At 48.0% G+C, this 15682-nt stretch overlaps 1 protein-coding gene across 5 annotated transcripts in view; it reads right to left on the bottom strand.

Annotated features, from left to right (window-relative positions):
* Positions 1-6430: 6430 nt before the first annotated feature.
* Positions 6431-15682, bottom strand: part of PIGG (phosphatidylinositol glycan anchor biosynthesis class G) — a 36820-nt gene continuing 27568 nt past the window's right edge. For 4 of the 5 annotated variants that reach the window (XM_047798070.1, XM_047798072.1, XM_047798074.1 and 1 more), the window contains 3 exons: positions 14509-14818; positions 10709-10872; positions 6431-6869 (listed from right to left, as the gene is read on the bottom strand). In XM_047798070.1, the coding sequence (XP_047654026.1) occupies positions 6656-6869; positions 10709-10872; positions 14509-14818 (688 nt within the window). In that variant the 3' untranslated portion in view covers positions 6431-6655. Of the gene's footprint in view, positions 6870-10646; positions 10873-14508; positions 14819-15682 lie in introns of all 5 variants that reach the window. The other variant, XM_047798071.1, reaches the window with a different exon arrangement.

Below are 15682 nucleotides of genomic sequence, written 5' to 3'. Positions count from 1 at the left end.
CTAGGAACTTCCATATGCTGAAGGTTTGGCCTTAAAAAAAAAAAAGAAAGAAAAAAGAAATGAGCTTTTATACCATGGAGAGAAGTGGAGGAATCTTAAATGCCTGTTACTAAGTTAAAAAAACCAACCTGAAAAGGCTAAAGACAGTATGACTCCAACTATGGAGACAAAAAAAAAAAAAAAAAAAATCAAGGGCTCCAGGAAGGGTGGGATAAATCTGTGGAGCACAAGGGATTTTAGGGCCATGAAATTATTCCCTATGATAATATGATGATCGATATATGTCACTTCTCAGAACTGGTTGATGTACAAGACAAAGAATGAACGCTAATGTAAAACTGTAGAGTTTGGCTAATAATAATTTATCAGCATTGGCTCATCAGTTGTAACACATGTACCACACTAATGCCTAATGTTAATAATAGAGGTTGCTGGAGTTCCTGTTATAGCTTAGCAGGTTAAGAACCTGACATGGTGTCATGGGAATGTGGGTTCCATCCACGGCTTCACTCAGGGGGTTAAGGATTCTGTGTTGCTGCAAGCTGCAGAGTAGTTTGCAGATGCAGCTCGGATCTGGTGTTGCTGTGGCTGTGGCATAGTCCGATAGCTGCAGCTCTGATTTGACCCCAAGCCTGAGGACTTCCGTATGCTGCAGGTGTGGCTCTAAAAAGAAAAAAATCATAGAGGACACTATGTGTGTGCAGAGTGGAGGGTATAATCTGAGATAAAGTCTGTTAATTAAAAAAAAAGGGAACACTAGAAACTATCAAATTAACTGAAAGAAAGCAAGAAAGGAGAAACAGAAGAATGACAGCAATGACCAAAAAAAGAATCAAAGAGAAAAATGGCAGCTGCAAATCCAACTCCATCAATAATTATGTTAAATGTAAATGGACTAAATAGTCTAGTTAAAAGGCAGAGATTGTCAGACTGAATAAAAAAGGAGGATGCAAACGATGAGTTTACAAGAGCCATTTTAAATATAGACATGGTAGGTTAAAATTAAAGGGATGGAGAAAGATATATGCAAACACAAATCATAAGAAGGTGAGAGTGGCAGTACTGTTATCAGACAAAATAGATTTCTGAGATAAAAAGGGATATTTTATAATTATACAAAATAAATACATAAGGAAGATATATGTGTTTAATAGAGTTTTAAAATAAATGAAGAAAAATGAATAGATCTAAGAAACACATAAATTCACAAAGTTGGAAATTTTAACAATCCTCTCAGTACTTATAGGATACATAGATAAGCCAATCAATAAGGATATAGAAGGTCTGGTGACAACTGATTGATCTAGTTAACAGTTACAGGACATCACATCAAACAACTATTAAATTATACTTTTTCCCCCTCTATTGCACATGGAATGTTAAGATAGATGGAATGCTAGTCCGTAAAAGAAAAGCAGGACATATTTTAATCTGAATGATAAAAAATGCAGCATGTGAAAATTAGTAAATGCAGTGACAACAAAGCTTACAGGGAAATGTATAGCTTGAAATGCTTGTATTGGAAAGGAAAAAGAGAGCGATTATAAGATTCTGTTTTTAGAAGGGAGGAAAAAAAGATCAACTGTTGTTCACGACCATGTTAACTATTTGGTACCTGGAAGCAATGTTTTAAGCATTTTTTATCCTAACATGATAGTATATTACTTATATGTAGGCATTTTACTATGTGTAGTCACATTTTAGGAAACTGGTCGGGGGCTTGGGTATAGTGAATAATGCATTTTCATAATTTTCTATTTGAAATAAAGAGAAATAGATCCCCAGTTAGTGTTTTGGTATGAAACAATGGATTTTCAGAATGGATTATTCATGTTATGTCAGAGACATCCTGTAACTAGAAAAAAAATTTTAGAAAGTGATAAAAACGTAAATATTTGTAAGGTAAATATTAAATACTTGTATGTTCAGAAATACTCTCCCATCAAAAGTACAGGCAATAACAAGTGTTGGTGAAGACACAGAGAAAAGAGAACCATTACATAGTGGGAATGTAAATTGGTGCAGCCACTGCAGAAAACAGTATGAAGATTCCTCAAAAACGCTAAATATAGAACTACAATACGATCCAGCAATTCGACTCCTGGATATTCATTCTTAGGGAATGAAGACACCAACTGGAAAAGATATCTGCACCCCCATGTTTACTGCAACACTATTTACAATAACCAAAGCACAGAAGCAACCTAAGTGTCCAGTGAGATGAGTCAGACAGAGAAGGACAAATTCTGTACGACCTCACATTTATGTAGAATCTAAACCAACAAACAAACTCATAGGTACAGAGAACTGATTGGCAGTTACCAAGGTAGAGGGTGGGGTGGGCCAAATGGGTGTAGAGGGACAAAAGATACAAACCTCCATTTATAAAATAAGTCCTGGGGATGTACAGTTAACAATGCTCTACTGTATCCTACTAGTTTCTAGAATAGTAGATCTTAAAAATTTTCATATCTATATCTCAATGAAATAAATTTTAAGAAGTTCTCATCACAAGAAAAAAACCCTGTGACTAAGTGTGGTGACAGATGTTAAATAGATTTATTGTGGTGACCATTTTGCAATATATACAAATATTGAATCATTTTGTCATACACCTGAAACAAATATGTTATATGTCAATTATATCTCAATTTTAAAAAAGAGAAAAAAACCCCATTCTTCTAGAAAGCTTTTGGAACAGAAAGAAAATCACTAACTACGTAGAAGCCAATGAAAAGGAAAAAATGCAGAAAGACAAACAGGATAATAGAAGAAAGAAAGGAAAGGAGAAGAAAGAACAAGTTGGTAAAAACAAGTCACGTGAAGGGAGAAGGGTTTGATTTGGATTTTCCCCAGCCGTGGATGAGAGCAGAGCAGAGCTGCATCTTCGGCCCTGGGAGAGATGCCACTGCACAGGGTTCTTCCCCAGGTGACACTGCAGACACAGGAATGCAGGAGGTTCACAACCAGAATCCTTTCTGGAAAAAACTAGCAGGTAAAAAAACCCATCCCTCAAATAGAGGAGACAAATTAAAGATGAAGTGTGGGGAAAGTACTGGGAGTCGAGTCGTGAGTCATTTGTTACAGAAATAAAACTGAGCAGTTGTGTAAATCACAGAAAAAAACGTGTTATAAATTGTAATGATAACTCTGCAAGAGAATGTGGTAAGAGGGGGAAGGAGGGATGTATGATAATTCTATCATGTTCCACAGACATGGACAGAAATAGGAAAGAGGAGTGAATTTAAAAAATCAACATTACTCCTGGGCTCACATTTTTACAATCTTTTTTTCTTAACTTTGTAGGAATATTTTATGAACTAATTCTTTCTTGTAATGAAAAACATTTATATCCGAAGTTCAGCACTTTCTTTGGTTTCACTTTCTTTTCTACTGTTAAATTTGGAAAAATTACACAAAATGCTAAATACTTTGGATTAAAAACAGCACATATAGTAGATCCCAGTGAAAGGAGAAATAAGACCTTTTCCCAAGGTCAAGAAAACAGTGCAGGAAAGCACAGCCTCATAAAGAGTGCCACACCCTGCTGGGAACTGCCCTGTGTTCAGAGGGCGCTGGTGTGGGCTGCAGACTTGGGGGAGGGCGGGGGACCATCACAGGCCTGGACCAAGAGCTTGGATGTGATTCTAAATGCATGAGATAGACCTAGCAGGGTTTCAACCTGGGTACTGTTGCTCGGTTTTCACTTTCTAACATGGCCATGGCTGCTCTATCCAGAATCTGGGCAAGAGACGCCTGTAACCGAGGCGAGGTGATGGGGTGCACTGAAGGGCAGTGTATGCTGCTGAGAGGGGGAGTGTGACAGGCACCTGGGGTGGGGGATGCCATTTCCAACACAGGGACAGGAGGCAAGGTTTGGAGGCTTCTCTTCTGTCATTAAACCCTGAGACTTTCCAGATGCTGCCAGGATCCTCAGATGGCTCCTCCTACTGGGCCCACCTGGAAGCCCCAGGACATTCCAGGAGGCTATCTGCTGGCAGGGGCAGATGGCTTCCACTGTGTGGCTACTCTGCCCACTGCCAGCCGCTAAGCCACTGACCCTGGATGAGCTCTTTAGCGCTTACCTCTTTGCCCCATGTCCTTTGTCACGGCAGAGCCTAATACTGTCTGATCAGACTGCCCACAACATTCACTAGCTTTGTGGCCTCTGTATGCCTGTTTTTCATCAGCAATTAGCTCTGACAACAGCCCCGGGTGCAGGAAGGTCATATGCAAAGGGCCTTGCAGACGGCCTTCCCTGCTTCACTCTGGAGCACCTGCTGTCTGCCCTCAAGCACCTTGGTCAAGCCCCCGCTCTGGCTCTTGGTGCTCCTGCATCAGCCTGGGGTACAGGCAGGCAAGACCTCTGCATCTCCTCCCTGCATGCACACCTCCCTCAGCTCTTTGATGCCATGTGGGCCATGTACTTGCAGGTCCCTGCTGCTGTGTTCAGGGATCTGCTCAAAGACACTTCTTCAGAAAAGCTGTTTCTAAACATCCTCTCTAAAAAGAGCTTTTCACTCTTTATACGCTTATCTTCTCAGCAGGAGCAACAGATCGGAGTTACAGCTGCCTCTCTCTCCATGAGAATTTCAGCCCAACGAGAGCATGGTTTTTACCTAGTCTGTTTACTGAGGTTCCCCAGAACCTAGGATGGGCTGGTGCCAGAAAGCAAGTGCTAGTTCAGAAGATGAAATCATGCTCTAACCCTCAGTACCTCAGCAGGAACAATCAGAGGTTCATCCTCCCAAATAAATTCTACAGCCTGCCTGAGACCGGCACCAGTGGGTCAAACCGCTGTGCCCATGGCCACCGTGCTTCTCACCACCACAGCTCAGCAAAGGGCACCAGATCCCTCAGGATGTGCCTGGAGAAGCAGAATTCACGGGAAGGGACGGTGCCAGGAACATGACATCGTCTCCAGAGAAAGCCCATCACAGAATGCCATTTGTACTTGAAATAATAATAAACTAGATGTTCAAGTCTGAGTATGTGGAAGACATTTCCTTGATAATGAACAAACTGAGACTGTCAGTTTAAGGGAAAAAAACACTCAGTATTTGCTGTCATTCATAAAATTTGAGTTTTCACACATACGTTAAAGTTTGGAAACCTTGCACCTGCCACTGTGAGCTTGTTGGTGATGTAACAAGTGCATTTTGGTAAATGATGAACTATGTCAGCATTTGGAAGCTTAGAGAATCATTATTTTCTGAAGGGTAATACAGATGTTACAGAGTCATATCCAAGCAAAGGATCCACTCAGGGTGCAAGAAAGATCAATGGATTTTAATGAAGGGGAGCACAAAAGTTCACAGAGAAGGTTTCAGGTTCCACAATGCAGCTAATCCTTTCTTTTTCTTTTGAAAAGTTTAAATCTCACAAGAAGCTACAAAAATACTACAGAGAGTCCCCTGTGGCATTCACCCAGTTTCCCACAACAAGAGCATCTAACACAGCGACAGTATCTGTCAAACCTGGCAGCAGACTCCGACACCAGTCTGCTGGCCCAGGTGCTCTTAGCAGGTGGTCTTCGGTTTTAAACACACTCATAACTTCTTTCTCCAACTAACCTTTAAGGAACTATCTGTTGAATTTTAGTGCAGTATCAAGGAAGGACATTCATAATGGTCAGGAAAGGATATTAAAGGACTCCTCCCTTTCCAACTACATATTGTGTGACTACTTCAAACAAACACAGACCACAAGACTGAATGCAGAATGCAACCGTCTTCAATTAAGCCAGACATCAGATTTACCAAAGTGCAAAACAATGTCACTCTCCTCGCTAAATATTTTTGTTTTGGAAAATATAGTTATTTTTCTTAAAAATGCTGTATTAACATCACATGGGTTTATATCTATTTTCAAGCGACTATGTATTTTTGAAATGTCTTAATTTTAATTTTAAATGCCATAAATGTTGACAGATGTAACCCACATAAGCCCGCGCTCCTGGGGAATCCCTGTGGTTTCTAGGGTCTTAAAAGGCTCTGAGGTCTGTGTGGTGATCCTGGCAGCAGGCGAGCTTCCTGCACACAGTTCCCAGTTCTGCGCAAAATGACCAACCTGGAAGGTTGGTTGGTTTGTTTGTTTTAATTTGTTTGTTTTTTAGGGCCACGTCTGAGGCACATGGGAAGTTCCCAAGCTAGGGGTTGAATCAGAGTTACAGCTGCTGGCCTATGCCACAGTCACAGCAATGCAGGGTCCGAGCCGGGTCTATGAACTACACCACAGCTCACAGCAATGCCGGATCCTGGACCCATTGAGCGAGGCTAGGGATCGAACCCGCATCCTCGTGGATCCTAGGCAGATTTGTTTCCACTGCACGACAATGGCAACTTCCTGGAAATGATTTATTTTTTTCATTTAAACATACATATTTGGGTAACTTATCAAGAGAAAATTAAAAGTTCAGAAATTTCTGGAGTGACAGTCAACAGGGGAATATAATTCATATCCAAACTGTGTATTTAAAGTGACCTCTTCAAACTACTTACTACCTAAATTCAAGTACAGCAGTCAAAGAAACTGAAGCTATTCATCAACCATATAGAATTCACATCTTTTAAAAAAGGACCTTCCATTTGAACAGATGTTTTCATTATGCAAATCCACGACGAAAACACAAGAGTTCAGTGCCTAAGAGCTCAGTCTAAGACTTTGGGTTGGTCTGGTCCATGGCTGTGAAGAACACACAGATAGCAGCGGTAATGAGTAGGTGCATTCCCTCATAGAGAAGTTTTGGAGAAAACACACTCCATATAAATAAATGATAACGCAAGGATGTCACCAAAATGATATATGCAGAAACTGGAAAAGAACAAATCAGTGCGTAGCAGAAGCAGGCATGACTCAGTGACGATCCGCTGTTGATAAAAAGGGAAACATGCATTAGTACATGCCACTTCTGGATCACGTAAGGCACAGACATACACACAATCAATATTAATACTACGAAAATGACCATGGTAATTCCTGTTCCTGGGACTGGTCAGTCTGGTGGGCACCTTGGGGCCCAAGGAGATGAGAGCTGGGGCGCCTCCACTCACTCTTGGGGTGACCACAATCTGCAAAACAGCTTTCAGAAATGCACCCCCAATGTTTATTTAGCTATTTATTTAAAAACTGTACATGTCCTAAAGTAGAAACAATGAAAAGAAAATCACATATGGATGAGATATGCACATTGTCCAGTGGGGAGTGTCTGGTCTGGGGACACTGGCTCATTCCTGAAATAGGAATGAATCCTTTAGGCACTATCATGTCCTGCCTTTGTGTTCAAGCCTCCACCACACTGCTACATAAATTCGGCCTGTTCTTCAAAGCAGCTTCCTGAGACTGAGACCCTTTCAAGATGACACGTTTCACAGCCCAGGCATCTTTCCCTCCTTATCCACCCCCAGACCCTCAGAGGCCAGGCTTTTCAGATTCCAGTCCTGGCGCTGCCCCTCATGCACCATGTGTCTCCAGGTGGCCTCTCTTTGGTTGTCCATAAAGCACATCAATGCTGCCCACTGCTCCTGGGGCAGGGGTTCTGTTGTGCACGCAGGGGTCCTCGACTTGCCCTAACTGGCTTCCCTTCAGGGGCCTGGGTGCCTTTCCTTCCTGTTGGGCTCTCCAGCTGCCCATCACCACCAGCAGGCAACTTGCTCTGCTTACTTCTCCTTTATGTTTCGTGCAGCCTCAACTGGCTGTGATTACTCCCAGCTGCCATCCAGACGCCCCCCCCCTCCCGCCAGCCCCCGATGCCAGTGTGCAACTGCTTCATTTTGCTTCTGCCCCTACCAGACCATGAGCTCCTGGAGCAAGTCTTTGCACCCACACTGCAGGTCTCACTTAGGACCTGTCCATCAAGCAGGGGCCCCCAGCGTCACCTCCTCCCCCTCCCCAGGACCACTGGCCAATACCCAGCAAAGGGCAGCCCTAGGGAAAGACTTGGTGGATGACTGGCCCCAGCTTGGGCGCTGCTGCCCTTCTCCTGGGGTATCAGGGTGTCCGTTCTCAGCCCGGAGCCTGCTGACTCCACTGCCCCCTCAACCAGGGGGTGAGGGAGGGGAGCTCAGGACACTGACTTCCTTGGGTTTCAGTTTCACCCACAGAGAACCTGACCCATTCAGAAGACCCTGATGGGTTCCTTCCACGGCAACACCCGGTGAGATACAGTTCCCATAACCTCAGCAGAAGACAAGCTGCAATTCAGGGGATGAATGAAGGCCCTGCGGCTTGGACCAGCTCAACTGTCCCTGTCGCCAAGCTCCGGGCCTGACGTCCCTGATGTAGAGGGTCGTGGACCACCTAGAGCCTGATTTTTGTTCCATTAGAAATGTTTTTTCTTTTTCTACCACTTTAATCTGGTTATAGTTTTCTTACTGTACTGGGAAAAAAACAGAAATAAGTGAAACAATGTTTCAAACCTCTAAAAACATAAGAGAATAACTTTTTCTAAAATAAAGGAAAAAAATAACTTAATTAGGGAAAACATCATACAACTTTCTCCAACTGATTAAACTGCTTTCAACTAAAAAAAAAAAAAAAAGCTTTCAAAGACAAATACCATATGATATCACTTATAACTGGAATCTAATATCCAGCACAAATATACATCTCCTTAGAAAAGAAAATCATGGACTTGGAGAAGAGACTTGTGGCTGCCTGATGGGAGGGGGAGGGGGAGGGAGTGGGAGGGATCGGGAGCTTGGGCTTTTCAGACACAACTTAGAATAGATTTACAAGGAGATCCTGCTGAGTAGCATTGAGAACTTTGTCTAGATACTCACGTTGCAACAGAACAAAGGGTGGGGAAAAATGTAAATGTAATGTATACAAGTAAGGATAACTTGATCCCCTTGCTGTACAGTGGGGAAAAAAAAAAAAAAAGCTTTCATCTTTTTTTCTCCCCGGTACAAGCGTAATACATGAAAAGTGCCAGGCAGCACCAGGGAGGGTGCTCTTCGCAGAAGCCCAGTCTCTCGCTGTCTGGCCCTCATCACCCTGGTCCCTGCCTCAGCTGGTCTGGAGGTCGAGGGACGCAGGGCCTGCAGGCAGCTCTCCAAGGCAGAGGTGAGTGCACCTAACCGGCTCCCCGTCCCCAGGGTCTCCAGTGAGCAAAGGCACCTGTTGGTCAGTCTGGGCCTCTTGACCCAACCAAGCCCACTCAGAGGTGACCAGGAAGCTGCTGCTGAAGAACGTGCAGCTCAGTGGCAGTCTTGTAGCTGACACTGGTTCACATGCACAATGAAAGCCTGCAAGGGTGTCTCAGGGCATGCAGTGACCCTATGTCCCTCTGTACTGGCCAGATAATCGGAAATGACTGTAGGTTGAGGGGAGTCTGCCCATGATGTGCCCAGGAAGCCTGCTGCTGGGGAACGAGACCCCGCCATCTGGGAAGCCAAGTGTCAATCCTGGTGATCTGGAGAGCGGACAGCAGGCCCAGCCTCGTGGGCGCCAGAGGCCTGAGAGCGGAAGCTGCCCTGCATGGCTGGAGCCAGACTCACACTGACACTCACCTTCACCCGTCTGTCAAGGTGGAAGAGAAAGAATGGTGGGCTGTGGGCGTGAACTGGGGGCCGAGGGTGAGGCTGGACCCGTGGAGCTGAGAAGAGCCCCACGAAGGAGGTCAAGGAAGTGGGGGCCTTGTGTGCTGCCCTCTGTGGTGGGGCCTGGGCCAGTCCCAGGAGGTTCAGACATGGGCTCAGGAGTTGCCAGTGAAGCTGTCCTTTAACTGGGGCAGGAAGTGGGCCCAGAGGGGGATGAGGACAGGAAGCTCGACCCTCCTGGGGCCGCCCTGACCTACCCAGCATGTGGATGCTGGTCCAGAGCCCAAGAGAGACAAGACACAGGCATGTGGGGGGAGTATGTCAGGAGTTCAGAGGTGCTGAGGGAGCCCCGACGGACAGTGTACTCCTCACGACACCATTGCCCGCCTCATGTGGGCCCACAACCCAGCGTGGTGACAGCACTGCCCTGCTTTTCAGACAGGGGAGATGGGGCCTGTGTGGGAGGCACGGAGTCAGGCAGCCACACACCAGTCAGGCTGCCCTCTGCCAGGGGGGTCCGGGCACCCAGGTTATCGTGCGGAGAGAAACTGAGGGCCCTTTCCCCATGAAGCCCCCTTTCTGAGGGGAGCAGTGTGTAAACAGGGTAGGAAGCAGTGAGTGTGAGGCAGTGGGCATGCTGTGTGAAAAACAGGCATGGGAGGGAGGGACGGAGCATGCTGGGCTGGACAGAGTGGTGGGATGCCTGGTTAGGAGCCTCTGGGGCTGGTGACCGTCGGCCTCCATGGGGGACCGGCCTAGGTGACACCGAGTCACACCTCTAGGGCAGACCCTCAGGACTGTCCAGGCTCCTCTCTCCAGCAGGGATCCTGGAGGTAAGAATCAGCACCTCTTTTCTTGCCCAACAGACCCCCACCCACAGCCAGGCCACCAGCAAGTAGAGGAAATGAGAAGGGACCTTCCTTCCTGTGCTTCTGGAGACACACCTTGTTAAGATCTGGAAGACCAGCAAGGCTGTCCGTGACACCCCCGCAAACAGATCTGTGCTCATAGCACCCCCACCCCAGCCCATGTGCTCTAGACCATTCATTCTTATTGAAGGAAAAGAAAACGGATGAAAAAGACCTTTGAGCCCTTGGGTTCACACACCCTCTCTCTGGAACAGGAGTGACTGTCAACCTGCCATCAGCTTAAAGACAAAGGAGCTTCACCTGCTGGTTTCTGAGCTCAGGAAGTTTACCAGGTGGCTGGCCCACAGGACAGGCCCGGTATATGTTGCAAACGCGGTCAGGAACATGGCTGGGATCTCCATGTAGGCGTCCAGGCCCACGAACCCCGCTGAGATGTCCACGGTGGCGATGCTGTTGGAGTTTCCCTGGACACAGGGAGAAACAGTGATAGCACAGCTGGGCTCATAACTCGGCCACTAGTGACTGTGAGAGTGACAGTCACAGTTATGCGGACCCACAGGAGCTCCAAGTGTCCACCCACTCTTGGTCCCAGGGCTGACCCTGGGCGAGCTGTCCTTCCACCAGCCTGCCTCACTCCCACGCTGGAGGAGCAAGTGAAATATCTTTTACCTTTGAGAAACCACACAAATGGGTGTCTGTTGATGAACTATGGAAAATCCCAAACCTGCCTAGATCTTTCCACTTCAGACAGACACGCCAACCTCCCTCCTCAGGGACCCTGTCCAAGGGCTGCATGTGCCCCTGAGGGGGGGTGGTGGTGGTGAGGGTGGCAATGCCACACAGCTTGCTCAAGGGTAGATGCTGTTGTTAGGTAGTGGAGAGCACGCTGGCTGCCTAAGGTCTGGCTCATGTGTCAGACCTAAGATGCTGGCTGGGGAACAGGCCACCTTGTCCTGCCCAGGGAGGGAGGGGCCTCCTGAAGTTTGGCTCCTCTCCACATTCAGTCTTTATTGATGCTGGCGGCCGTTCCTCAGACACTCATGATGTTCAAAGTGTGACAGCACAAGTGTCTGTTCCAGCCCAGGGAAGACCTAGCCCAGGAACTCTTTCCCTGGTGGCCCCGGACACAGCTTGAGCTGGTGAACCCCACTGCCTACCCCCTTGGCTGTGTCACTCCAGGCAGTCATGTTGAGACGCCCAAACATCTCAGAGCAGGGCGCTCACTCTTGTCCCTCAACAGCAACCTCTGCTGTGCATCTTCCCCCAACTTACTCTGCCGGGGCTCTCCCCCCACTGCACAATTCCCTCCCTGGAGCCGGAGGAGATACCAGAGCTGCCGAGAGGAGGGGGAGGGAAGAACAAGAGTCCCAAGTGCTACGTTGAGGGAAGGTGAGCTGAGGAGAGGAATGTGGGTCCGACACTGGGAGGTCACTGGAGGGCTCGTTGGAGCCAATTCAGCCATCACAGCGGGTCAGTCACGATCCTGTTACTGCGGCTAAGGCATGGACCAGAGCTTGGGGACTTCCTTGCATCAACTCATTAGATCCTCAACGGTCCTGACACGTGTGCAGGTGGGGAACTGAGGCAGAGAGAGACCCAGGGGCCTCGGGAGGACAGTTGGGCTCCGTGCCCCAGGAGAAGGGTCAGTGAGCCTGCATGTCTCCTGCCAGGAAAGCCTTGCTCTGCTCCTGAGCTTGCATGACTGTGCGTGGCCATCTGATTTGCTGCAGGGACCACTGGTAAGGGCCGATCTGGGCTGCTTTTGCTTGTTGAGGGACCTCTAGCATGTATGACGCCCAAGGCTGCTGGATATGTGTGCTCTGGCTGCCTGTGGGCAGCACCTGAGATGTGCCAGCATCACATGCTGTTGTGGAAGCTACATGCTCCTCTCCCTATGGAGTGTGGCCATGTGCTACAGAGGAGTGAACCAAGTGTCAGAGACATCCTAGCTCGAGGGTATTAACTGTGGTCAGTCTTCCTGACACGAAGGCCTCAGCACTGGGCCAGGGTGCTTGGCCAGTAGCCGCCTTCTCCATCTCGGTTCAGAGGGAGCCTACGGACACCTCCCTGATCCCAGTGCCCACTGTGCTGCCAGTTGCACCCCTTCAGCTTGAGAACTGCATGGCACTCTGGAGCTACGGGCTGGATGCTTCACTGGACATGCCTACAGTCCAGCACAACACCTGGAGACCCTGGAGAAGGGAGATGGACGAGGCGACTGTCCATGGTGATGGCATTCCCATCCCCCACCAAGCCACTAGTGGTCAGAGACGAAGTGACCATCACTGGCTGACCTCCAGATGGGAGACAACCACCAGGAATAGGCCTACACGTGATGTCCAGTGAGGAGAGAAGACAGACTGATGGAGGCCACCTGGACATTTCTGAGATGCTCAGTGAGCCCTAAAGTCCTTCCACAGCTGCATGTGAGCAGACTGGCTGACAGGAGCCCTGAGACAGGCGCATTGCTCCTCCCTGCCCCCCTGCTCCCTCGGTGCCCGTGCTCAATGGCTCCTTTATCTTTTTTCCGTTCCTGGTTGGCACTCTGGAATTCTTGGGCAAGCTCTGCATTTCTTCACATCTGCAACATCTGTGACCTTCTAAATTTCTTTTGACACGTATGAAAAGCCAGGTCCTCGGTGGTGAAACACCATGGGGCACACAAGGAATGGAAGCTGTGCCCTGGCATCCTGGTTGTCAGAGAGGGTGCCTTTCTGTGATGGGCAGCTTGGACTCCAGGGAGGCAAGGACCACTCACCAGGTCCGCCCAGACCCCAGCTCTGACACCTCCGCCAGGTCCTGATGAATGGGCAGGCACAAGAGTGGGGGTCCTCAGGGGGAGGCCAAGGCTAGAGTGAGAGGGAGATGGAGGGAAAGTGGGGTTTGAGGATCAGGGGAGGCACAAGTAGGGTATGGGTCAGGTCACATCCCTCCAGGACTTGCGTATTTCTAGAACTTCACTCCCACCCACTTCTGGGCCTCAGGGAATAGAAGGAAAAGCCATGTGACTGTGGTCAGGCAGGGAGCACCAGGAAACCAAGAGAGGAGAGACAGGACATGAGGAAGCGGCCCCAGGCCAAGTGGTCTGGACACAGAACCAGACAAGCTTCAAGGGTCTAGACACAGAAGGGAGGAGCCAGCGCAGACAAAGGAAGTACAGATCCTCACTGTAGAGACATTCGCTGTGTTGCAAAGCTCCTTGGCCAGGAGTGTGGGAACCAAGGGGGAACTCTGGCAAGCTGTGCTCTGCCCACGGGTACAGCACAGGGGTGCAGGTCGAGAGCAGCAATACAGAAGGCTGGGGCGGAACTGGGTCCCTTGGAAGCCAGGAGCTGGATGCTCTGTCCACCTGACTGGCTGCCATCCCAAGTACACTGGTGCACAGTGAGGTCTACCCTGGTGGTGGCTAGACTCGCCTCTGTGGGCCTTTCAACACTGGAGAGAAGATGTGCCAACCATGGGGCCCCAGGGGATTAATAACCAAGTAGGGAGACTCTTTAGTGCCCAGTGCTGACAGCCAGGGGGAGGGGATAAGAGCAGTTACCCCCTACTTCCCTTTTTTTTTTTCTTTTTAGGGCCACACTTGTGGCACATGGAAGTTCCCAGGCTAGGGATGGAATCAGAGCTGCAGCTCCCGGCCTATACCACAGCCACAGCAACGCAGGATCTGAGCCACATCTTCGACCAACACCACAGCTCACAGCAACACCGGATTCTTAACCCACTGAGCGAGGCCAGAGATTGAACCCGCATCCATGGATCCTAGTTGAGTTTGTTAACTGCTGAGCCACAAAGGGAACTCCCCCACTCCTGATAAAGCAACGGAAACACGATGTGGTTTCCTAACTGCCTGTTGTAAGTAGATCAAGCACAGCAACTATACGTTGCCACCAAGAATGTCTGTCTTAAATAACTAAATGTACGTTACCTTATACAAATACATGCAAGGTTTAAGCATAAGTCACCGTGCCATCCTGTCAGTTCTTTCACCAAACAGACGTCGTAAGTTCCCAGCTTACTGTTACATTTTCTCAAATAAAATCTAAAAGCTAAATGACATAAAAATTGATAGTCTTCTACCCACAATGATGAAAACCTACCTGAAAGTAGAAGAATGCCTGACCAAACCAGTAGTGCATCACGGTGACCTCAGCTGTGCTGTGCCTCAGGGGCCTCCAGACGAACTGAGTCATGATGGTCTGGACCAAAAGGCTGAGCACTAAGACGGGAAGGTTGTGTGGTCGTGAGAGCAGTGCAGCCAGGAGGACCAGTCCGCTATGCACCTCCCAGAGGCCCACGGTCCTGACTGTGGAGTCTGAAGCAAGGACCTGAGATTTAAGCAAGTCTTTGGTGCCCGTGAACAGAATGCCAAGGACAAAGACATAAACAAAACGAGCTTCAGTAATGCCCCTAAAGAAAGCAAAACAAATTAGATTCATTAGCACCACTTAGAAAAATTCAAATATATATTTTGCCATGAAAAGCAAGTGTCTACCGAGCTGTCTATATAAGCCTCAGGACTTGCCTGCCAGGCAAGCTCTGTGGAAGTGGGTGTCTGCCTCTGCACATCAGTTCCCAGGACACCCTGCCCCGAGGTCGGCAAGCCTGCCCTCTCTGTGTGCACTTCTCTGATGGAACCGGTTTAAGGAAAATCTTGCTCATCAGGCCCAAGGATCATGTGGGTACACGACCAGAGCCATCACTCGCAGCATGCCAAAAAACCATTCGCCAGCTCCGCATGGTTCATTTGGAAAACCACTGCAGTGGGATGAGGTCTGGCTCCGTCAGAGACTTCTGTAAATTCACAAACACTAAGATACAATTGAGCATGTTCACAGCCAAGCAGGTTTCAGCACATACTTGCGTGTGCACACACACACGCACACACAATGGCGTGGCCCAAACTGTGGGGTCTGGAGAAAGGCAGGGCCAGGTTACTCTGGGCTCCCACTTACTAGCTCTGTTGTTGGGGCAAGTTAATTACAGCTTCTGATGCTCGGCTTTGTTATTCACAAAATGATGAGCAATGGTACCCACACCTCACAACGCTATCCTGGGAATTAAACAAGAGAACACACGTAAAGTGTTTGGCACACAGCAGTTCCCTGGTGGCCGAGAGGTTAAGGATTCGGTATTGTCACTGCTGTGGCTCAAAATCAATCCCTGGCCCAGTAACTTGTGTAAACCTCATGTGTGGCCAAAAACAAACAAGAAGTTTTGGATTAAGTATTTTAGGACAGTCATCTGCAAAGGATAAATTTTACAACACTATAC

The sequence above is a fragment of the Phacochoerus africanus genome, chromosome 10 (genome assembly GCF_016906955.1).
Source record: "Phacochoerus africanus isolate WHEZ1 chromosome 10, ROS_Pafr_v1, whole genome shotgun sequence".
NCBI classification, from domain to species: Eukaryota; Metazoa; Chordata; class Mammalia; order Artiodactyla; family Suidae; genus Phacochoerus; species Phacochoerus africanus.
The sequence above is the reverse complement of the archived record's forward strand: the minus strand, read 5'-3'. Positions and strand labels throughout refer to the sequence as shown.